General features: G+C 36.2%; 1 protein-coding gene across 1 annotated transcript; it reads left to right on the forward strand.

Annotated features, from left to right (window-relative positions):
• Positions 1 to 5,664: 5,664 nt before the first annotated feature.
• Positions 5,665 to 25,055, forward strand: LOC113748995 (NPC intracellular cholesterol transporter 1-like). The gene is made up of 39 exons (XM_027292613.1): positions 5,665 to 6,064; positions 6,625 to 6,713; positions 7,168 to 7,267; positions 7,554 to 7,661; positions 8,615 to 8,731; positions 9,152 to 9,302; positions 9,546 to 9,793; positions 9,904 to 10,092; positions 10,609 to 10,685; positions 10,786 to 10,903; positions 11,382 to 11,465; positions 11,660 to 11,755; positions 11,917 to 12,018; positions 12,940 to 13,008; positions 13,489 to 13,584; positions 13,660 to 13,767; positions 14,473 to 14,586; positions 14,741 to 14,824; positions 15,479 to 15,607; positions 16,027 to 16,225; positions 16,373 to 16,516; positions 16,625 to 16,668; positions 16,932 to 17,015; positions 17,130 to 17,198; positions 17,271 to 17,347; positions 17,876 to 17,945; positions 18,679 to 18,828; positions 19,908 to 19,949; positions 20,153 to 20,297; positions 20,450 to 20,514; positions 20,600 to 20,665; positions 21,301 to 21,394; positions 21,951 to 21,987; positions 22,108 to 22,165; positions 22,251 to 22,361; positions 23,108 to 23,175; positions 24,117 to 24,183; positions 24,268 to 24,336; positions 24,626 to 25,055. The coding sequence occupies exons 1-39, from the start codon at positions 6,002 to 6,004 to the stop codon at positions 24,710 to 24,712; spliced, it is 3,888 nt and encodes a 1,295-aa protein (XP_027148414.1). The 5' UTR covers positions 5,665 to 6,001; the 3' UTR covers positions 24,713 to 25,055.
• The last annotated feature ends 430 nt before the right edge of the window (positions 25,056 to 25,485 follow it).

The raw sequence follows: 25,485 nt of genomic DNA on the forward strand, positions 1-25,485 counted from the left end.
TGAGAATACCATCCAATCAGGCAAATAGGAGACGGGTGAATAAAAGTTCAAAGTGGGCAGCTCCTCTTTCTCTTCTCTTCTAGAAGATTTACAAGATAAACGGGAGCCACAGATGTCATTAATCATGCTGATGCATACAGTAATTAATCATCATGCTGATGCATACAGTAAGCAGCGAGATATGATGATCATTTTCTTTTTCTTTTGTTGAGATGGTGAGCCGATTTATTATTTATTTAAAGTTATTAAAACCAGGCTAGCCTATGTTTCAGACGGATAGCGATAGCATGATTGTGAACGGCTACAAAATGAAGGTTGGTTGTTGAAGCGGTTGATGAGAAGCCACTTATGATCGATCAGTGGGCATGACGGAATCAAATGCCACTCGAGTTGGTGAACTTTGTGAGTGAGTGAGTGAGCGGCTTGGGAGCACTAATCAAGGTGAGGACGTTCCCATTTGGTTAACTATACCCTTTAAAGAAGTCTTCTTTCCCATCACGCATGACTATCTATCTGTCCATAAATGGTACGAGGAGTAGACAAAGTACTGTGTGTTTGAAACAGGTCACAACTTGGCTGCATCTGAGTTTAGGTACTTCCAACTTCAATGGAGATAGTTGATATTGACTCTTGACATACTTGTACAAATAGAATCATCCTTAATATCAACTCATAAGGACGCACAAAATAGTTATACGCATATTAGTGCTAAAATAAAACACTACTATTTGTCATAGGTGCTTGTTAAATTTTGCTTCAATTAAAAAGCAAGAGTGAAATTATACTGAAAGACTAACTAAATAGTAAAATCATAAATGTGATTTTGTGTAGGGAGGGAGAGAGAGAGAGAAAAAATAATAATAGAAAGGGAAAAAAAAAAGGAAGGAATACCGGGAAGGAGGATGGAGGGAAAGAATGAAAAAATAGATGATGGAATAAGGAGAGAGGCGGTGCAGTGACAGAGAAGAAGGAAGAGAGATAGAAAGGGAGCGAAGAAGGAATAGAAAGAGGAAAATGGTGGAAGATGGAAATAGGTTGGTGATATGGATTTGATTTCAAAAATTAGAGTTTATATGGAGAATAATTGGAAAAAGTGGTGGATTAAATGAGAAATAGGGTCAATATGATGTGAGTTGTCAAATTTGGCCTTCAAATATTGACCATCTGATGAATCCGTGACATATTCCGACCAAAAATTGACCTAAAAGATGATAACGGACAAAAAATGAACACTTTTTTTATCTGTTGGTGTTGGAGACTAAAATCAACCATTTTGATTGTAAAACATATGCAATATGTGAAGGACGATAGGTGTGATTTTTCTTTTTCATTTCTCGAAGGGTGGTTATTTTGATAGTTTATTAATATGTCCAAATTTAATGTATATTATTAACAGTAATTTTAATTTTATTATTTATTTTAGTCAAATTTATAACTTTGATTAGGTTAAGGGTTGCATTGAAAAAGTAAAGAGCAATAATTAACAAGAATGAGTTAGCAAGTATGAGTTATCTAATATTGAAGGAGGGTATGAGGAAAGTGTAATTAAAAATAATTATTTTAATTATATTAATCAACTGTTTATGATTTTAAGGTTAATGGTAGGAGCATTAAACATGTACAGTAGTATATAATTTAGCCATTGAATTTAAGTAATGTGACTCAATAATGCGTGAGTTTGGTGGTCATAGAAAAAGAAGAATTGCAATGTTTGTAACGACTCATGTGTTAATGAACGTAATTTCGCGAAGCTACTAGCCATTGAAAATTCAATCATATGAGCTAATATTGCGCGTCTTTGGTGTCAAGTATTGGCTTGTGGTCATGTCTTTTCATAGAAAGAGAAAAATAATAATATGTTTGTAATGAGTCACGCGTTGATGAATAATAATTTCGTGAAGCCACCGTTGTGTTGAGTCATGTTTTTTTCCCACCTTCTTTAGTCTCGTATAAAAGAAAAGTTTAACACCCAAATGCAAATCAAATATGATGGTTAAAGAGTTCTATTGGAGAGAGGTCTGATCACTAACTTGGTAGAAGGTTCTAAGGAAAATATTTTAGTGGGGGCACAAATAAATGGTGTAGATTAATAATAACATTTTGATAATCTTGATTTTTCTTTTTCACATAGTTTAAGAAAAAAACAGTTCATTTTATTGGAATAATAAATCTAACTTACTATCTTTCTAAAATACACTTGCATTAAATGGAGCATGACTACATAATTTTACATTAATACAACAAAAATATTGATGGAAAGTTGCACCATTTAACGACAACCTACTTTAAATAAGTTAGGTTATATTTAATAACATTCTATATTGAATAAGAACAATTTAGAAAAGTTCAAAGTTAACTATATTCTTCAATTGAAAAGTGGGTTTAGGGATGATAATGGATAGGGTAAAATCTAATACCCATGGATATTCGACCCCAATAGTTAATTCAATTAAACGACTGATGGTTAATTCGTTATGGTTTAGTATTGATGAGGGGTAATCGATGGGTAATCTGATGAGATTTGGTAAAAGAACCCTAAAAGGTCCAAACCTGATACCCGACATAATATGCTGAATTCCTCTCATGTAGATTCTATGGTTCTATCAAAGTTCAGAATTTAATGTAATGTGTTGATTTAACATGTTGTGTGTATTAATTTTAGTTTCATATTAGTTAATTACTCCCTCCGTTTGCCCTAAATTGTAGTCCACTTTTCAATTAAAAAATGTAGTTGTCTTTTAATTTTTCTAAAATACCCTTATTCAATGTAGGTTGTTATTAATATAAACTACCTTATTTAATATAGATTATTTTGAATATAATCTGCCCATTTAATACATTTTAATTTTCCAAAATATATTGATGTATGAAAAGCTAGCTTTATTATTCTTTTAAGCTTATTTATATCAGTAGGGAAACAAACGATGTCATCATTTTCTGGAAGATAATTTAAATCAACGAATTTTTTTTTTTTTGCAAAGTTGAGAAGATGTTTTCTAGCAAAATATTCAAATCGATGGCACTAACTTTGGATGAATTATCCATTTTTCATTGCCTTTGCTTAAGCTTAATTAGTTGCTATATTTATAGAATTCGATGTAAAAATTGAAGACAATTTTGGTGGGAAGAACATGAATCCACTGTTGGCGGATAATTGAAAATGAAATGGAGTGTTAGGTGGTTGAAACTTTTTGATTATGAAATGGAGTATTAGGCCGCTGAAACTTTTTGATAATTTCAATTGAAACAATCATGGTGGTAAGAACTTGAATGCACTATTCGTGGAATTCAAATTAGCAGGTAGAGGGTAATCGATGAATAATCCAAACTTGAGAGCGAGAGGGTTACGTAATAGAAGTTAAAATCGTAGGATTACCTGATAGAATTTGATAAAAGATTTAGATACGTAGGTTAGGATTTGGTAATAGAGATTTTTAAGAGGTACCCGACCTACTGTCATTCCTAAGTGGATTACAATTTGAAATGGATGAAAAAATGAAAACAAGCTTGTCAAGTTGTGACGAATGGAGTAGCAATTAGCAATAAATTTAATTAATAAACGAGTTTTTTTAATGGATGCCCATTGGACATTGGATAATATACTTAAAATTTGTCTAATCTACCATGAATATTTCATGTACATACTAACAATTATTACCCTCCATTGCTTTTATATACTTTCTTTATTTTAATTTTACTTACCATGTTTTACATTTTTTTCTAATTAATTTTATATTTCTAAAAATATAACATCCGAAATATAACGGGGCATGAGCATTAATGATAAAACGTTAGACAGACCCTTAATAAATAAAACAGGTGGATGTGAAGAATCCTTTAATGATCTGCAATTTATTGAAGAACATTTTTTGTTTGTACTTATTAAAAGACTCAAAAGTAAACAGTAGTACTTCCCAAAGTATTGAATTTGTGGTTGGAGTATAAATTATCATTATCATCAAATTACTCATGGATTGGTAATCGTATTGAATTCTACTGATTACTAAGGTGAAGCTAAAATTATTCTACGATTGAATACCTAATAAAATGTAGTATATATTTAATTTAGTCAGTGGGAGCACTTGGTATATCAAATTCTACACCTAAAATTGAGAAGATTTTCTTTGATCATCGGTTGGCTGTGCGAGGCTCCAAAACTCTCTGCCCCCAGTCCACTAACCAGCAAAGGTAGATCCGTCCCTGCCGCCTTCTCGTTTTATACGGCTCCAGTACTACTGCACTGTCAGTCGGAACAGAAGCATCGGTGTCAGCAAAACTCTCCTAGATGTGAGCGGTTTATTTCTTCCAAACCCAATGCATACATGCCAAACCCAAAAAAAAAAAAAAAAAGAAAAAAAGGAAAATTTCCTGCCATTCTCATCCCAGCAATGTAACCAAACCACTGCTATTAAAGGGGACAGATTTAACTGGAACAAGAAGAACTGGAAGGCGTCTAAGCTGGCACCGGGAATCCTCCCCCCAGCTTCACAAAACCACCATCTCCGTAATCCGCATCCAATTTCCCTTCGTTAACCCCCTGAAATCCCTCACTTCCCTCTTCCCCCGACCCCACCTTGTATACCTGAATTACCTAAAACGTCCTTCCCACCGTACGACAAAATTGATTTGACTTTTGTAATTCTAAATAAATAAAGAAGAAAAAGAAAAAAGGGCCTCATCAAGTGGCAGTTAAATTAGTACTGGAGTAATTTACTACGGCCGCGCCAGGCCAGGCCAGGCCAGGCCAGCGCCGCGGCGTGAAAGAGAGGAGGAAAAGACAAAGGAGGGGGTATGTATCATGTATGAGAAGCAATAATGAGGGAGGCAGCGGGCAGTGGATGGAGTGGGGTAAAAACTAAAAAAGGCCATGATTGAAGGTTCCCGACAAAATAAAAAAGAGCCGAAAGAAGAAGGTCGATCACGGCACAAGTTACTGTAGCGGTAAGTTACTGAGACACATCCATCCACAACAACTGAAGAAAGTCTTGAAAAGAATGAAATGAAGAGTTTGATCGGAAAAAATTCTAGTCAAACAATCTACATACGCAAGTACATACATACATACATCATCACCATCAACGTCGCCATCAACATAATGGATGCAGACTTTAAGATGACAGCGCTTTCCCCATAATCCAATCCGTAATTTCATTTCCATTTCTACTCCCAACTCTTTTCTTGGTCCAATTTCTTGTACGATTTAGTATGATCAGCGATACGAGTTGACAAACGATTTGATCAATATATATATATAGAGTGTATTTTACACTAAAAAATATTACTCCTATCCTAGTATAAAAAATTTCTCAACTGGACGGAGCAAATTGGATAAAATCTCAAGCCCGGATGCTCTCCTTCCTTCCGTATAATATATATATATATTTTTATACAGGCGAAACGCTCAAATCTCAGTTTTCATTTTCTTTATTATAAATAATAAATAGTACTAACTGTTTTCAGCTCCCAACCGCCCATTCCTCACCCCACACACACACACACACACACACTGAGACAGAGACAGAGAGAGAGAGAGAGACACACACACACTCTCTCTCTCTCTCTCCGCATTCCAGCCTCTTTATGAATCGAATTGAATGACCGCGTCTCTACTCCTAGAGTCCTATGTTTCTCCACAGATATATGTATAGTAGTATAACAGAGTAGACATCCTTCTTCTACTCTATATTAGTAGTATTATTCTATCCCGAGATCTTCTGCTACCGCTTGGCTTTTTTGCCACAATCCCCTGGATACTCCCCCACAAACCGAATTTCTTATTTTATATTCTCTTCTCTAGTCATCATAAAATAAGTAGGACTCCTTGCTCATATTTCCAGCTCAGGTCAACAAATGCCCTGCCAGGCCTGAAATTCTTCTGGGCATTCACCGCTTCCCACTTTTGCTTTGGACACAGGAGGTCCGCTGCCTGGGATTCCCCTCCGGACAAGTCTTCGATATTCATTCTTCAACCCAAGGATACAAAACAGAAAAAAGAGAAAGAATGAGGCTCCTGCCCCTGGGTTTTAGCAGGGCTCCTGTTCCTCCTCCTCCTCTAATGCTTATGGTTACGATTTCTTCTTCCTCTTCTTTCTTGCATTTCTCTCTGCTTTCTTCTTCATCAATGTTCTATCAACTCCCCAATCAACTCGCCACATTGCAAAGGCTATAATTCCTTTGCTTTTGCTTGCATTCGTTGTATCCATCCTTCGGGGTGGCCTGCCTTGTCCTCCTACTACTTATTCTTCTTCTCTCCTTTCCAGCTTTTTACCCACTTATCGCAAGTTGCAATCTTTTTATTTTCTCTTCTCTGAATACAAAGTAAGGTTTTATTATTATTATTTTTTGGGCGAAGAATACAAACTAAGGTTCGGTGCTTGATGTTGTAATAATAGGAGTCTATTAAGCAATTGTTTCCCCTGGCTCCTTTGTTTTTTTTTTTTTTTGTGAGGGCGAGGGGGTGATGGGGTTGGCAAATTTTTGTCGTAATAGAAATTTGACTACTAGCGTAGAATTTTAGTAGAAAACGTAGCCTTGGTGGTCTCTGTATCTTTGGAGTTGGTATCCATTTTGTTGGTTGTTGGTAGTTGTGCCGTAATATTTGTAAAAGAGTTACTTTTTTTCCAGGTACTGTGGTTTATGGTACTGCTACTATTTATTGCGGATGCACAGAGGTCTGACCAAACCTTTCCTTTGACTCCCAATGGCACATTGGGGTAAGTTATTTATGGCTTTGCCTTAATTACTAGTAGTAAACCTGATGGTGCTCTGTACTAGATTAAAAATATGGTCATTTTCATTTCTGTCTAAAACGCGAAATCGAGTGTAATTGTGTAATAAGTCTTTAGTGTATACGTCAAGAAGAGGCTCTTTATTGAAGGTTGTTCTTTATTCTTGAACTTCGTCCATGCAAGCTCTAGGCCCTATAAAGCACAATTTATAGATATTATCTCCACCATTGAGAAGGCTATGCATTCATGGGTGTCAATGGCACTATTTGCTGGAATCTACTTGAAATTCTTTTTCACTGGAGCTGAAATAAAGTGTAACAGAATTCGCTTGTCTTGTCTTGTCTTACTTCGTGGCTAAGAAGGCTATACGAATGCAGCACTTCTACTGCAACCTTTATCTGGACCTAAAATAATTTACCAGTATTTTTGTGGTGACTAGGCAAACACATTCTGAAGGATACTGTGCTATGTATGACATCTGTGGAGCACGTAGTGATGGCAAAGTACTTAACTGTCCTTTTGGTTCCCCGTCTGTCAAGGTACATACCTTAGCAATATGATGGATAATTCAGTTACCCGCTATTATGAAACTGCACTTTGTTATAGTTTTGACTCTCATGCCTTAAACTTTCGTTCGCTGTTCTATTTGTCATAAATCCTCTTATCACCGTTTTCCATCTGCATTGTCGTCTGATTTTTCTATTTTATCAGCTCTGCGACTGCATTGTTCTTGTTTCTGCTTAAGTACTCAGTTCTTGTGCAATGTTTCTGAAGTTGTATGTGTCTTTTGAAGTTGACAAATGTGTTCCTCTTTATTCTTTACAGCCAGATGATCTACTTTCATCAAAGATTCAGAGTTTGTGTCCAACCATTACTGGAAACGTCTGTTGTACGGAGGCTCAATTTGGGACTTTAAGAACGCAAGTCCAGCAAGTAAGATGATTCTTACCTGTTTTTGCTAGGTTTTACATTTTTGGCAGATCATGTTGCAGGAGAGTTAGGTAATTTCATTTAGACTGATACATTACTCTGATTGCCTAAGTTGTTAGGGAATGAGCAGGAGTGGTTATCTTCTGCTCCTAGTTTGATCCTTATTTCTAGGGCAAGCAAATTCACTAAGATTGTTAAATGCAGATCAGATTCTGGGGCAATGTGATTTTGTGCTTGACAGCTTAGCTTAGACGCCCTTCGCTCTGTGGAGATTCAGCAGCATGCTTTTTAAATTTGAACGTCTTAAAATTTCTTTGGCCATAGCTGCTGTCAGTATTGGAAATGCCATGTTAGTTGGAAGCGTTATTGTTGCATTTTTGCTGAAAATGAAGTGATATTCACCATTAGTATATCTGAGATGGTCGTAGTATTTGAACTCCAATCAAACTTGGACCGAGTAAATTCCTTCTCTCCAAATTTGATGAAGCATGGGCTAATTCTAGAGTGCTTGCATTTGATCAAAGCAGCTTCTTCCTAAAGCCCATCAGAAAATAGCTAAATTTCTTTTTAATAAGAAAAGGACTAAAAGAGAGAATTAGTTTTGGATTTGTGATCTGCAACAGCTCTAAGTTAGTGCTTCCAAACAATACCGTCTGCTGTGGTATTTGTCCCCTTCCTCAGCTTTTGGTCTTTTCAGAACTTTTCTTCTGTCTCCACATACCTCAGTGCTACTGTTCGGTACATAGTGTAGACTTTTTCCTCCCCTTGTATTTTCACCATGCATTGCCTTTGGGTCATGGGATAATTTGGTATTTTATGGCTTTTGCCAACTATTGTAACAGTTTTTGACTCAAGTTATATCTAATACCAACTCAAAGTCATTGCTTTCTTCATTAGTCTATCTTTCTGAAGAAAGAAAATGGATGAATTGTTTCTAATCAACAACTTTGTTGCAGGCAATCCCTTTTCTTGTAGGCTGCCCAGCATGCTTGAGAAATTTTTTGAATTTATTCTGTGAACTTTCGTGCTCTCCAAGTCAAAGTCAGTTTATCAATGTGACTTCTGTGGACAAGGTTAGTCTGGATATTTCTCCAAAAGTTGCCTTATTAACTTGTTTCTGACGTAGTTTATTTATTCTTTGCATAATCTTGAGGCTATTAGTTTGGCAAGATATATTTGTGGATCCTCAACATCCACCAGTATGCCACCGTTTGAGCAGCTAAGACTTGATGAGCTTCTTAATAAAAATAAATGAATCTACAAGTCAATATATCCAATGTTTATCCTCGCTTTAATTTCCCATTGGGTGAATTGGCTGCCAGATGCGACTTATTGGTAGGTTTTAGTATTATGGCACAAACTCATTTGTAAAACTAATAACTCCATCTTTTGGTTGGCAAATACTGATTGTTTTTATCAGTTCAAGCTGCTAACTTTGCCTTAGCACCTCTCGTGAGAATTATGCAAATCTCATCTTTTTCATTGTGTTTCAGATAGGAAAAAATTCGACAGTCGGTGGGATTGACTTCTTTATTACTGACAGTTTTGGGGAGGGAATGTTTGAATCCTGCAAGGATGTAAAGTTTGGTACCATGAATAGTCGAGCCATAGAGTTCATTGGTGCTGGTGCTAAAAATTTTAGAGGTGAACCTCCTTTTCTTTGCTTTAGAGGACATTTAGATCAGATGCATGCATGGATGCATCTGTGTGTTTATGTTTCTTTTCATAGTTGAGCACTTTCTCTGGAATCTACAGTTTTCTATCAGATCTTTTCTGGCGGTTCAAATTTTGAAGACAATTCTCGGTTGCTGGTAGCTTTAGAGTTGGATAGCGTTCTTATTTTATTCGTTACTTTTTGAATATTTACTGATTACTGATTCTTAGCAGATTGGTATGCATTTATTGGCCGGCGAGCACCACTTGGGGTTCCAGGATCACCATATGCAATCAACTTTCGCTCTGCTGCTCCTGATTCATCTGGAATGAAACCCATGAATGTCTCCACATATTCATGCAGTGACACTTCACTAGGCTGTTCTTGCGGTGATTGTCCTGCATCTCCTGTCTGCTCTGCCTCTGCTTCTCCTGCTTCTCATGCAAAACGTTCCTGTTCAGTGAGAATTGGGTCCATCAAGGTGATATATTTATGTGACTGTTTGTGCAAATTCTCATAGAATAGTCAGATTGAGAACTGTTATGTTTCTTGCTGTGGAAAGTTGATGCTGAGAGATCATGTGCAATGCAGGCAAAGTGCATTGAAGTTGCTGTAGCAATACTGTACATAGTACTCATTTCAGTGTTTCTTGGATGGGGGTTTTGGCACAGGAAAAAAGAAAGAGCTCCTGTGTCCAGAACTAAACCATTGGTTAGTGTTACCAATATTGGTGTTGTTCGTCATGTCAACAATCAGAAAGATGAGAATATTCCCATGCAGGTGTTTACCTACTTTGAGCTATATATACTTTGTTCACTTATTTTGTTCAAGGATACTATACCTTCTTAACATTCTGATATTTAGATTTTAAGCACGAAATTGATGATGAAAAAAATTGTATATGCCATGTTAATTGATGATAATTGTTGCTAGATAGATCTGAACAGTTTTCAAATCCCAATAATTTCTCTGCAGTTTCACTTTATAACAAGAACTTTCAGAAAATCTTTGTTTGCTATTTGTTTCCAATTGCATTTATCCACATGAATATTTTAGAAAGAAAAAATTCATGGTGGAGAACATGTTTGCTGCAACTTCACTCCCTACAGTGGATAATTTATGGCCATTTTAGATACTTTGATGTTTATTTCTTCATGATTTCATGTTCCTATTTCCTAATACTTTTCTAGATTTATGCTAGGTGATTTTATCTCCTCCATTGGCTTTGCACCCTTTGGCTTTCTAAAATATTACTCTAACAAGTATGATTGACCACATACACCTTTGGTTCTCCAGATGCTTGAGGATGTCCCTCAAATTACGAACGGTGTGCAACTGTCAATTGTGCAAGGATACTTAGCAAAATTTTACAGGTGATTTCTAGTCATAGTATTAGTTTTGATCAAGACTTTGCTAGTATGGTGTTCCAGAGATTGACGCATTAATGTGGTTGGTTGCAATTTTGTATTTCAGGAAATATGGAACATGGGTTGCTAGAAATCCAATTCTTGTCTTGTGTTCTTCGTTAGCTATTGTTTTTGTACTTTGCTTAGGCTTGATTCGTTTTCAAGTAGAGACAAGGCCAGAGAAGGTACAGTGCTAAAGCTTTTTATGCTTACTGGGTTCCTTTCTCACTTTTTGGTCAAAATTCTTCTGAATTCTCAGTTTCTAAGATCCTTGTGGTTGTAGCAAATTTTATTGGAGACACTTTTTGGGATGAAAAAAGATTTCTGTGGTTTTGGTGCCCGTTGGGCTCCTGTAAACATTTTGTTCTGACTTTTGTCTTGGGACGAAATGAAGATTTTCCAATGTTTCTGGTGTTGGGTTCACTAGTTGTGTGGAGCATTACATATAACTGTGTGCGAGATTGTCAGAAATGGCTTAATATTTGATTTAACGGATTAGGAGTTATTGAATATTGGAGTATTTGGTTTACCAATGCTTACACAACAAGTGAACTTTCTTCCACTGCTTCAAAGCAAATCATTGTTCAATGTCAATAAAGTGTTTTTTTTTTCTTTTAAAATAAAAGGTGCATCTTGTGGAAATTTAATGACCTGCTCTTTCAGCTGTGGGTAGGACCCGGGAGTAGAGCTGCTCAGGAGAAAGAGTTCTTTGACAACCACCTAGCCCCCTTTTATAGAATTGAGCAGGTTCTATATCGTTTGCTCTTTTTTTTTTTTAATTATCAATCTGTAGTTTTGTCAACTTAGTACTTTTTGTAGTTATTTCTCCTTTTTTAATGAATTCTGGATGTGAAAGTTACTTAAAACTTTCTGTAACAAGTCCACATTTCCTCAAAATTATAGCCCGACTCAAAACAATAAATGCCTTGTTCATTTTGCAGCTCATAATTGCAACCATTCCTGACACAGCACATGGAAAGCGACCAAGTATAGTTACAGAAGACAATATAAAGTTGCTTTTTGATATCCAAAAGAAGGTAGATGATTGTAGTTGTTGCCGTTTGTACATTATATCTTCAGTTAATTTAAGTAATACCTCTAGAGCATTTTTTGAAGCTTGGGCTTTTAATACTTTGACCATGATGCAACTTGGTCAGGTTTATATGCCCCAAGAAACTAAATTTGCTTCATTTGATAGGTAGATGCAATTCAAGCTAATTATTCTGGTTCCATGGTTTCTTTGACGGACATTTGCATGAAGCCACTTGGCCAAGATTGTGCAACACAAAGCGTTCTCCAGGTACCATAATCTCACAAACAGTAACAGTCTTTGCCGGTGGACCTTTGTATGGGTGTTAACAAGGGGCATAAACGACTATGTTTTTCAATTGTCTATAAGATGTGATCAGGGGGAATTATGGTTTTTATCTACAGAATGATAGCATAATTGTCTTAACAGAAAAGCAATCATCATCTTAAGATATAAATGATATGTGGTGGAAAATGAAGCAATACCTTATGGAAGATCAGCATATTACTAGAAACATATCACAATTGATCTAAGATCTGTCTTAAAGCATTATTTGTGTGAATTCTATCATGTAAACTGCATAGATAAGTTTGACTGCTTTAGGTAACACGCTTAGCTTGGGTTTAAATATTTTAGATGATGAAGTGAAGAACAAATAGTGGTTTTCTCATTTTAATTTTGGGTAAAAATGGTTGCTCCTACTGGTGGATATCCGTTTTTGTTCTGAATAGGGAAAAGCTTCAAGAAAGAGTTTGTGAAATGCTGGACTTCCATAATCAAATACTTTTTTCTTTTTTGGTGGAGTGATGGCACTCAATTAAATACTGGATGTGTAAGGGTGATATGATTCACATCGTTGCATATAATTTTGAATTTTGTAGTTAGGACATATAAGCAAACTGAATGAATTTATTTTGTAGATTTTCACGAACAGTCACCTTTGTTTGGGCAAAATGTCATCTATTGCAATTGTTAAAAATTTAGTTTTGTACTTTGCACTAGGTGACTTTTAGTTTCTTGTCTAATCTGAAGACCACATATGAATATCATGATTTTAACTCAGCAGTTTCATTTGTTTTTCTGCTGATGTTTGGCATGATATCAAATCTATGTTGTTATATTCAGTTTCCGTATGTCGTTAAAGCTACTATGTTCCCAGGTCTTCCAACTTACACGGCTCTTGTTTTGTAGTATTTCAAGATGAAGCCTGAAAATTATGATAACTTTGGGGGCATTGGACATGTTGAGTACTGTTTTCAGGTACATTCTTGCTTATCCACCTTAATAATGTAATAACCACAAAAAACCTTTCATAAGTTGTCTTCCTTTTTCTTCTGGGGGACGGGGATGGTCATTTAAAAAACTTACTTGGTATTTAATTGTATCAAATGTTCCATTACACAGAATTTTGACAGGTTTTGTGTACATGAAACATTGTTTCTTGATGGTAGACCATTTGAAGATAGCTTAAATGGGTTAACTATTAAGTCCTTGGAGCTGACATTTTTATCTGGGGTTTCAAGGATGAAAAATGAGTTTGATCCTACCAAGAAATTTTTATCCTGTACTTATTTCAGAGTACCCGGATTCCACTATTTTGAACAGAAAGCTGAAATATACAACATTCCTGCAGGAGCAAAATTCCTTCCCCCCCCCCAAACCCAAAAAAAAAAATTGATGTACTTTTCGTTATTTGGCAAATAACTACAACTAACACCCACTTTGGGTTATTTCGTTTAGCAATATACCTCAGCTGACGCATGTATGAGTGCATTTAAAGCTCCACTTGATCCAAGTACTGCGCTTGGCGGTTTCTCTGGAAACAATTATTCTGAGGTAGTTTTTCTCCTCTGATCAAATTTGCAAAAATGGTCAAGCACATAGCAACAGCATAGCTTGTTTCTGACACAGGCTTCTGCTTTCGTTGTGACGTATCCTGTAAACAACGTGGTTGACAAAGAGGGCAATGAGACAAAGAAGGCTGTGGCCTGGGAAAAAGCCTTTGTTCAATTAGCGAAGGTTTCATCTCTTATCTTTGTTGCTTTGTAAATTTGCTGAAAGCACTAATTTTGTTGAAACATTGGGGATACTTTAACTTCTGTGCTTTTCACTTTATTTTCTTACTTAAGTAACTATTTTTGGATTTGGTGGTTGACAAATTTATCAACTGAACAATGTTGAAATCTTTGAATTTGGAGTTTAGCATATTAAAAGCTTAACCATCTGCTTCAATAGGTGAAAAAGTGATGTCAATCTAAGGATATTTATCACGAATATGTTGATTTGTGGCTAAGGAAAAAGGAAGAGCAAGAGGTGCATCACGTGAACAGTAGTTGATAGATATCATGATTAAGGAATTAGTGAAATGTTTAGCTCCAGAAATTGGAAATATTCTTGCAACCCAAATGGTCTGGATAATCTTGATTCAGACTTTAAGAAGATATAAGATGGAGAGTTGGATACCCAATAACTGAGAAATTGCTGAATAGGCTGAGAATTTGCAAGGATTTGACTTGTTAGGCATCATTTGAAAATAGATCACCCATAGATAGTAGTCATAGTTGTTTGGTAATCCAGAACTATTTCAAGTACTTATTTTTAACTCATTTAGTTTGCTTGCTCTCTCTCTCTCTCTCTCTCTCACACACACACACACTGCATATATGTATAGTGGTATGAGACTGTGAGGTGAACCTGAACTTCGAACTGCTTACAATTGTGCAGGAAGAACTCTTGCCTATGGTGCAATCCAAGAATTTGACCCTTGCCTTTTCATCAGAGAGCTCTATTGAGGAAGAACTGAAAAGAGAAAGCACTGCAGATGTCATAACTATCTTGGTAACCTGGTCAATTGACCCTAGTCCCTTCTTGCTTCACTAGTAAATTGTTTGAGATAACGTTTGCATGTACTTTCATAAAATGAGATGGATTTTTCATTTTTTCATCTCTTCCCTCTCTGCTTATGGTTTGAATTATCATTTTTTTTTTTCAGATAAGCTATCTTGTGATGTTTGCCTACATATCATTAACACTAGGGGATACACCTCGATTCACTTCGTACTATATTTCATCCAAGGTATAGAAGTACAGATAGAGTTCAATTGTTTTTCTTTGTTTGGCTAAGTTTGCTACTTTACCTTCCATTTTTTAAACTGCGTTCAGACTAGTCTTTCTTTCCTAGTGTTTTTTCTGATGCCTGATTGTGACATTTCATAGTTTCCTTGAAAACTGTTGGTATCACATTTGTGCTCTATAAGCTTGCAGGGATTATAGTAAATTGGAAATATTTAAAGCTTTCTGTCACGACAAGTGTGTTTTCAGTCAGGCTTATGGAATAATTGAAGTCTTTTAGAAATTTAGTCAGTATGTTTACCTCCCTTCGGAGAAGTGTGAACTTTCTTCTAATCTCCTTTCTGCAAGTAAAAGCAAGATCTTGTTGAGCATTCTTTTGCATAATTTAGACTAGGTGGACTGTATTTCATAGATGCATACCTTGGTCATTCAGACAGTACTGAATATACTCCATCAACGTACTTTTTCCCCCCAATTGGATTTTGGTGCAAAGGCATTTCTCACTACATCTTCCTTGTTTCTTGGTCACTTCACGTTTTCTTATTTACAACTCTTTTCCTCACCAAAGAGCTTGCTTGGATATGGAGATGGTGGAAAGTCATTGTGATTTTTACAATTGATTCATCTCTATTGGTTGGGTGGTTGGTTGTTCTTTTAGGTGTTGCTTGGTCTTTCAGGAGTTATCCTCGTTTTCCTATCGGTTCTTGGATCTGTTGGCTTTTTCAGTGCTGTTGGAGTAAAGTCAACACTCATTATCATGGAAGTCATTCCCTTCCTTGTTCTAGCAGTAAGTCAGATTCATGTTTCTCCTCACTGTTCTTATTAATCTCATATCATGGAGAGTTGTGGTTTTGTACTTGCAAAAGTTACTAAACGAGAAAGCTTTCAAATAAGTATGCATCAATTGAGGCCTTTATGTTGAACCTGCTGTTTCAATCTTGCAAAAGTATACTTTGTACATGCTTTTGAAGTAGAGCAAAGGCATTTTCTCTGCAGACCGTAAATTAACATCTATTACTCCAATGCGATTGTTTTACAAACGGCACATATTAACTGATTTCATGTGGTAATTCTTGAAAATGGATTGACTTTGATAGACTGGATATGTAGGCCTAAACATAGTTTTAATACTTCATCTTTACCTCATTCTATTGTAGTAAATTTCTGTAGCTTTGAGACTCACCAATGGGATCCCACTTCTATCAGGTTGGGGTTGACAACATGTGCATACTTGTGCATGCAGTGAAAAGGCAACCACTGGAATTGCCATTGGAAGGACGCATTAGCAATGCACTTGTAGAAGTTGGACCATCTATTACACTAGCTAGTATATCTGAAGTCTTGGCTTTTGCAGTTGGAAGTTTTATTCCCATGCCAGCTTGTCGTGTTTTTTCAATGTTTGCGGGTTAGATTTCTTTCTTGCTCTAAATATTTTTTTTCCCTGACAGCTCCATTGAGGAAAGGATACATTTGCAGTGATCAACACTATCATCTATTAGTTATTATTTTTGTAGGCTATTTTTTTCAACTCATCCATACACTTTTCTTGCAGCATTGGCTGTTCTTTTGGACTTCCTTCTACAAGTTACTGCATTTGTTGCCTTGATTGTCTTTGATTTTCTGAGAGCTGAGGATTACAGAATTGATTGTTTCCCTTGTATTAAAATCTCCAATTCAAATGCTGAGCCTGACAGTGGTATGCATGAGGATTTCTGCTTAGCTTTGAAATTTTTTTTCCAGTTTGGCTAAATATTATTTCTATTTTGTTTTTGAAGTTGGATGATGACGTTCGGTTAGTTTTCAGGTGTACGTGAGAGAAAACCAGGATTACTGGCACGATATATGAAGGTAGGGCATGTTCCCCCAAACTAGGGATTTTAATCCTTCACCAGTATGATTAAATAATATCCTCGACTTAATGGAAAACTGTGTCCTTTCAATAATCAAATTCTACTCTTGCCTGCTTGAAGCAATTGGGAAGATACATGTTGTATTAGCTTCTTGTTTTATGATCTCTTGTAAGCTACTTTCTGGTGTATTTTACAATGGCTAACTATTTGTCCCTGATCCCTCATGTAACATATACTTTATTTACGTCTTCTCTTTTCAAGGACATTCATGCTCCCATCCTCAACCTCTGGGGAGTAAAAGTGGTTGTAATTGCTGCCTTTTTTGCTTTTATGTTGGCAAGCATTGTAAGTTGTGCTTCCTTTAGTTTCTGCAATTTATTTGGTTTCTCAAGTTTAACGTCTACGAACTTTTCCTTACCATAGAGTGATGATTTTACTTTTCCATTTCATCCTCAAAAGGCCCTGTGTACAAGGATAGAGCCTGGTTTGGAACAACAAATCGTCCTTCCTCGAGACTCTTATCTTCAGGTGTGATGATGTTCTTGTCTTGATGAACATGGTTCACTCGTGACACTGTTTGACATGCATCTCTTATTGCAGGGTTATTTTAACAATGTCTCAGAGTATCTAAGAATTGGACCACCATTATATTTTGTTGTCAAAAACTATAATTACAGGTAATCTAATTTTGTGCATCAACCTATATCTGATTTGAACTGAGACTATGAATTTGATTGTTTTCAATTGAACCCTTTTCTCTTCTTTTTGTGATCAAGAGGGAATGCGGAGAAGGAGGTCAGATTTAGCTTATAGGCAATTGAACGAGTTTAGTCTAACATGGTAACTTAAGGTTTAACGAGTCCTAAATGGCAAAGCATTTGGAAACCATATCAGTATGAATGTTAATTCTAGTTGCAGGTAGGTTTCCTTTTAGAATACCTTGGAATTTTCAGGGCATTTTATGTTGATGATCCCATGCCATCTCCCCAAAAAGAATAGGAATGCCTTTATAGTAACAAACACATTAAAAGAATACAATACGCTATTAAGTTCTAAATTGTATGAACAAGCCAGCGATTGGCTATTACTTATTGAATACTGCAGTATATTCATGTTGAAAGTATCAAGTGCCATTCATAATCCATAACTTGGTCCTGACTCAACTATCAAATATCGTAACATGTTGATGTTTTGTAAATCCTCAGTTCAGAATCAAGACAAACTAATCAGTTGTGCTCCATCAGTCAATGTGATTCAGAATCACTTTTAAATGAGGTATATTTCTGCCTTAGCTTGGTTTCTATAATTTCAAATAGATTTGGTTTTGAGCTTCAAAGGTTAGGTATGAGACATATGTTTCCATTTCAGCCTGCATTACCTTGTGATTTGAGGTTGTAAAAGATATATTAGAAACTTTTGGGCAGCCACCATCTTCCTGTATTAATCAAATCATTTTCTTTTTTGCCAACCAATATTTGATTTGAACTGAGACTTTGAATTTTATTGATTCAATTGAATCCTTTCATCCACTTTTCTTGATCAAGAGTTGACTGTGGAAAACAAAAGTTGATTTTAGCTCGTAGGCAACTTGCACTATTAAGCTGAAAAGTGACCTGAGACTCTACATTGCCAGCAAAACTCTGTAAATTTGCAGAGTTTCTTTTTCATTTCCTTGTACTCCATATGTACTACCTTCAACTACCAACTTTTGTATAAAACTAATTGCACAATATTTTCCACATTAGTGATATTTTTACATCACGTTTAGCTTTTTGTACACTCCTATATGCATGTTCTACTAGACATGCTGATTATTTGACCTAAAAAAATGTTCAAAGGGTGTTTGAATATCATTACCCCTTTCCACCCCTAATTTGCTTCACTATTTTTCTTAGTTCTAATGTGCCATGATGACCTGAAACAAATCTTTCTCCGGCTTGAACCCTATATTTTTTCCCCTGTTATGTGATTTAACATTCAAAAGTCTTCAAATTGCCATCTTCTGCAGATTGCCAGAGCATCTTTAGTACCAGAGACAAGTTACATTGCAAAACCTGCTGCTTCCTGGCTTGATGACTTTCTTGTATGGTTATCTCCAGAAGCTTTTGGCTGCTGCAGGAAATTCACGAATGAAAGTTATTGCCCTCCAGATGACCAGGTCTACCTATTTTGTGCTAGTGTACATTATCTAGTTCTGGAAATGGGTTTCTTTCCATTTCATCCAATGCATCATTTACCTGTAAATGATATTCTTCCTTTCTGAATTTATAGTCCGACTTTCACATTATGATGCCTCGAAAATCCCCCAACTAATATTCTGAACACATTTCTTTTCTAAAGATGAGAGGATGGTGGTGCATCTTGTTCCTTTTTTTTTTCCGGTTTTCCTTGTTCCCTTTTTAATTTGAGTTTCAGATTTTGCAAGTGGAGAACTGGTTTATGAAGTGATGGGTTGGAGCTAATCCCACCTTAGACCCTACTGCTAATTTAGGTGTGGCGGCAAGCTGGTGTCAAAGTAAATCATTATACAACATTGTATAGAATTAGCCTCTGCCTGAAACTAATTGATGTTTATATAGGAAATTGAAAGAGCCTTTCTATTATTATTGAAAGGGCGTCTCTTGACCATAGTGGAGTTAATGTTATCCCCCAACTTTATTTACTCAAATTGATTAGCTTGGTCTCTCGGGCTTGTAGGTAATTGAGTTGCTCTGGTAAGTTTTGCGTAAATTATAGTGAGCTTCTCAAAATGGCAGATTTATGGTCTTTGGCACTAGCACTTCGTGAAGAATCCAGCTGAAAGCATTGAATACCTCATGGGGGGGCACATGCCCCAAACCCCCATTCCAACAGATATGAAAGATTTTCAAATTAATTCTGTGCAGCTAGATATTATAAATCTCTATGCACAAATGAAGACGCGTAAAATTTGTACTAAGGTTTTTCCTTTTTTCTCCTTTTCTTTTCTGCAAATAAAATGGTGCATTCAGTTTGTCTTCCACACAGCCCCATTTGCAATAACCATTGAAAATTCACCAGCGGTGGATAGAAATTTCATATTTATTTCAGTTTTGGGGTTCATTTGGAGGAAGGTTACAACATGTGGCAAAAAACCTGTGATGCAATATATGTTCATTCATTTGATACCTTTCACTGCATTTTTTAATAATCGTTCATTAGTTATGTCTGGTGCGTTTTCCAATTACTTGGTGAATGAATATAGATGTTTCCTTGCAGCCTCCTTGTACCTCGAATGGAGTATGCAAGGATTGTACAACGGTAAGATACTTTCCTAATACAGCTGCATGGATCTAGATTTAATTGGACAATTGTATGAATTAGTAGATTTGGAATGTATTTCTCTTTATACTACTCCACATTTTTTAGCTAAGCATGTATGATACTCCGGTAAATCATTTTATAGCTAACTGCTGTTCGCTGAGGTTTGCAAGTTCTGTTGACTAATATTTGAAGTTTTTCAGTGTTTTCGCCACTCAGATTTACAGAATTCTCGTCCATCCACAACACAATTCAGGGAGAAACTCCCATGGTTCCTTAATGCACTACCTTCTGCTGATTGTGCAAAGGGAGGGCATGGGGCTTACACAAGCAGCATAGAGCTTAAAGGTTGATAATTGTAATCCTATTTAACTGGAAAAACATGAATCTTTTGTCCAGCAGTAATTATAAGATCTCTGCCTGTGTAGAATTCTATCTTAGTGATGTCATAAATTGTTGCTTTTAGAAGCATGGTTTTGAGTGAGCCAGTTTGTCATCAGGATATGAGGACGGAGTCATTCAAGCATCTGCATTTCGTACATATCACACTCCCCTAAACAAACAAGTATGCCATATTTACAATTATGTTTGCCTTCTGGTTATTTGGTCTGTTATAAGTTTCCCACCACTGATAATACTTGTCCTTTCAGACTGACTATGTCAATTCAATGAGAGCTGCACGTGATTTTAGCTCAAGGGTTTCCGATTCCTTAAAGGTATCTTCCCTGAAGAAACATACCCTTAACTGCGAATTCTGATGACATCGGTTCAGCTGAATTGAAGCATTAAACTTTAAATTTCCTTTTCTGTTTGGCATTAGGGGTTTTGCTTTTGCAGCATTCTAAAGCAGATGACATACTATCTTCTAAGCTCAGATTTTAATTGATTACCTCTCGTTATCTTCACTATTCTGTTCTAGAAATTGTACTATTATCTTCTGTGCACAGATAGGTATGGTGCTTTTTTTTTTTTTTCAGTAGGTACAGTGCATTTAACCCAGACTTAGTCAGATGGCATGCAAAATACTAGGTATAATTTGACATACCAAGAAGCTTATTCTGTTTGTCCTTTGCTTATTTACTCTTCGCATCCATTAGCAATATGAAAATTAACTAGACCTTCTATATAGTGGATATTGCAGCAACAACAATATATGGTGTCTTTGCTTCTCAAAGAATATAAAATCTAGTGTGGTACATACATAAAGCAGGTCCTTTTCATTTTCTTCACCAAAAGGGAATATGCACATGCACACCCTTATGCCCAAACATGCTCGCAGAATGTTCTGGGAGGCTGCAACTTTCTGGACTTCTAATGCGTTATCAACATTGTGCACATTTTGCTCTTGCAGATTGAGATCTTCCCTTATGCTGTATTTTACATGTTCTTTGAACAATATCTTAATATTTGGAGGACAGCAATAATCAACCTCGTGATAGCGATTGGTATGTGATGTAACTATTTTCTTCTGTTAAAGTGAAGTATATATGCCTGCATTGACTTGACTTTAAGTTTGATTGAGTGCGTCTGATAGTCAAGAATGGGGAAAAAATTGAAAATGAAAATCTAATATCTTTCAAGTTCTCAATCTTTGCTATTTGCTGTATTTTTCTGCTATGACTCTAATGCCTTTTTAACCCGACATGGCCCCTCTCAGTTAATACATTTATTTTCTCATTATACTTTCTCTTCATTGAAAGAGTTCGCTGTTTATTTCCTGATATGAAACGTTAATTGCAATACTGCCCAAAAGGGTGCACATATATTGTCCCCGTGAAAAATGCATGTGATGAGATGGGCCTTCGGTTAAGGGGACAAGTTGGATCAATCATCATTTTGAATTGTGATGCCTAAGCAATGAACACGACTTGGGATCAATAATATGAAACTTTCTTAGTAAATTTTTTAAAATAGAACTTTTGGTGATGTATATGGCTTTTGTTCTTCCCTCCCCTCCCAATTTGTTGAGGCTTTAATCGTCAGATGTGATTTTTCTAACAGGTGCAGTTTTCATTGTCTGCCTGGTAATCACTTGTAGGTAAGCGGCTTTAGCCCTTTCTTTTTGTATTACTCTTCAGTCTTCACCCTCCTTGATACTATTGAATGTGTTCATACCAAGAAGTTTTATCATTTTATCTCTTGTTTATTCCATGTATAGTTTGTGGACTTCAGCAATCATTTTACTTGTGCTGGCAATGATCGTGGTGGACCTTATGGTACATTTGTATCTTGAACACACAAATTGTGGAACTTTTTTCTTGAAGCCATTTAACTTCAGTTCTATACACCAATATTCTGCAGGGTGTAATGGCAATCTTGAATATCCAACTGAATGCAGTCTCTGTTGTCAACCTTGTGATGTCAGTTGGTATTGCTGTTGAGTTCTGTGTGCATATAACACATGCTTTCTTGGTCAGTTTTCCGATTCCACTTTTCTACTCTGCACTAACTTACTTTCCATTATTAACTTCTTATCCTTTTTATACTTTTCTTTCTTTGTCCTTAAGGGATGGGATTCATTCTTGTTTTTGTTTTATTTGCTGAGGAGGCCTTGGTCTAGTGGCTAAGGTTGAGACCCCTGGAATTAGAGGTTCTGGGTTCAACTCTCCCTTCTCTTCCCGGCTTCTTAAACCCCGCCCATCCCCTGCTAAAAAAAAAAAGAAAATTAAAAAAAGTGAGTTATTGAAGTCAGGCATGATTGGTAAAACGAGGAGAAACAAACGCAAGTCATTTTTGGCCATCACAATGCAAGTATGTGATAGAGTGTTTAACTAAAATTTAAAGATACCCAAAGGAAGATTATCTTGTTTGCTTTTTCATTTTACCTATTGCTATACTCTCCCACAAATTTTTGTCAGCATATAGATATGCCTGCCATTAAATACAGTAGTTACCTAGGCAGTCTTGAACCTTTGAAGTTAATAAAAGTTGCAAGTATTGGATATTTTACTTGTTCTGAAACTACTTAATACATGACTAAAGTAATAGGGTATAGAATTTTTAATTTGTCTAAAATTGGGTTTAGCTGTTCAATGATTTAGTTTGCCCTTGCTCATTTGCACGAGGCCTTTGTCTCTTATATTGTCATTTCTGTTTGCATTCATTTAATTAATGCAATGACCAACCTTGGTTACCTTTTTTGTTGGATTTATTTGCAGGTAAGTAGTGGAGACAGAAACCAACGGATGAAGGATGCTTTGACAACAATGGGAGCTTCTGTTTTCAGGTTTATTTTTGCCTGCTTTCTGATTTTTGAGATTTGCTTTTCCTTTTATGCTGCATGTTAGACCTAGTAAGTAATTTATGATCTGTTGTCGCAAGAATATTATTATATACATTGTAAATTTCATATTATCGTCTTTTTTGTGCACAAATAATCAGAAAAAGATTCTTGTTCTGTTATTGGGCAAAAGCAGGGTGATTGCATTGGAATTGAGGTAGAGGCATATGATATTCACAATATCACTTGGTCAGGATGTAAAACTGCCAATTATCTTCTTTGGAAGCATCTTTTACTATTGACTGGTGAAAGTCCAACTTCATCGGTCATGTAATCAATGGTTGCTTCTTTCCCTTGTCATCTGTAAAATATTTTTGGCAGTTGGAAGGCAGGATAATATTTGGTCATACTCAAATCAACCAGTTCTGTGTATCATTGTGTTTCATTTTGTGTTGGCAAGATAAGGTGGATTTGTCCTTAGGTTATTTCAGCTTATTATGAGGCTCCTCTGGCTATATAGGTTGAGAAATTATTTGACTTACTGTACTAGTTTTTAATGCTCTTACATAATTTGGCTCAGTTGTTCAAAGTGGCTGTTCTACTTTCCAACAATATTTAGCTTGGACTCTAAAGGTTGTTACTAGAAGTAAACAATTGTTTTAACTTGTGTGGTAATATATTCTAAAGCAAAATTTCTACAAATTTCTTATGGGGTTATTGTGCTGTACATGATACTTTTGACTCGGAGAACTGATATTCTTGAACTTAGGCTATAAAACAATCAATTGTGTACTTTATTATTTTATAATGCTTGAATAACTGACTTGGTGCGAGACTATTATAGATTGATGCACTCTTTCCTCTCCAATTAGAGCCTCACCGGTATCATCTTGTTCCCAGTCTGGCCCAATTGATAAAATGCGACTTTTGTTGTTCTTTGTTTTCAGTGGAATCACTCTTACAAAACTTGTCGGTGTGCTGGTCCTTTGCTTCTCAAGGACGGAAGTTTTTGTGGTTAGTAAATTTGCACAATAACATTTGTGCGTATAATGGACCATTCTATCTTTACTATTTTTAACATTGTCCTGAACTTTTCAGGTTTACTACTTCAAAATGTATCTGGCCTTGGTACTTCTAGGTTTTTTGCATGGACTAGTATTTTTACCTGTAAGATCCTTGCTCTCTCCTGTATATATTGGTTTTTATGAGAATTTGGGATTGGCCTGCATGCCTGATCCAGTGATTTTGTTTCCTCGGGGTAGAATTATACTTTATACTGTTCATTGACTAGAATAACAAAAGTAATTTGGTCTTTTACTACCACATAAGGCATAGAATATGGTGGCCCCTTAAAATATGTGATCTGATGGATCTCGTGGTACAAGAAGTTGCATCTTTTACTGGAGCTGCACTTTGGCATGGTAACTACTGTCACAAACTGTCGTCTGTCTTGCAGGTACTCTTGAGCTTGTTTGGTCCACCATCAAGATGTGTGCTAATAGAGAAGCAAGAGGATCGGCCATCTACTTCATCACAAATCTAACATAATCTGCTGCCCCCCCTCTCTTTAACCATTGTTTTTGGTGGTCTCTCTTGGGGGGAGAGAAGTTTTGTTTAATTGCCATAGTTGTACTTAATCAGCTGTAAAACATTGCAACACAAAAGGTAGATTTAGAGGCTAGAAATACAGCGTTCTTCTGACAAAAGGAGGATGAGAAAAGATATAAATATGCGAAGGAGCTTACCAGAACAAACATGTACTGCACAAGAAACTTACTCAGCAAGAGAATGGATTGATATTTCTAGAAAAATTTTGTATCCAGTGGGCATGGCCACTCATCGAAGTTGTCTTTCCAAGCTAAAATGTTCGAGTTGAGTTAATACCACTCCCTCTTTTGAGATCTCCATGCCGACTTCCTTCTGTCTTGGTTGCTCTATATGCAACTGTTTAGTTTGGAAGCTTTAAACGAGTATAGCAGGACTGAGCTTAGGAAGCATTTTGTAACTTCAAAAATGAAGTGCACGTGTTCTATTCTCTTCTTCTTGGATGTAGAGCAATTAATATAAACCAGCATCATGAAATTGATAGCATAAGATGGACGTACGCTAGTGTTTCTCATCACGTCTAGTTGAATTTCCACGGGCGTCGTTGCGGTATGAGGAAAGTAAACACTGGAAGAAAAAGCAGATAACTCATATTTAGTAGTGTGGAGCAAGAACTATGAAATAAGCTTCTAAATAAGAGGGTCCAAGGCGCAAGTCAATATGATGGGCACTGAATGAAGATCTCTCTCGCTGCTAAGCCGGTGGCAGAGA

This window comes from Coffea eugenioides, chromosome 10, assembly GCF_003713205.1.
Source record: "Coffea eugenioides isolate CCC68of chromosome 10, Ceug_1.0, whole genome shotgun sequence".
In the NCBI taxonomy this organism is placed as follows: domain Eukaryota; kingdom Viridiplantae; phylum Streptophyta; class Magnoliopsida; order Gentianales; family Rubiaceae; genus Coffea; species Coffea eugenioides.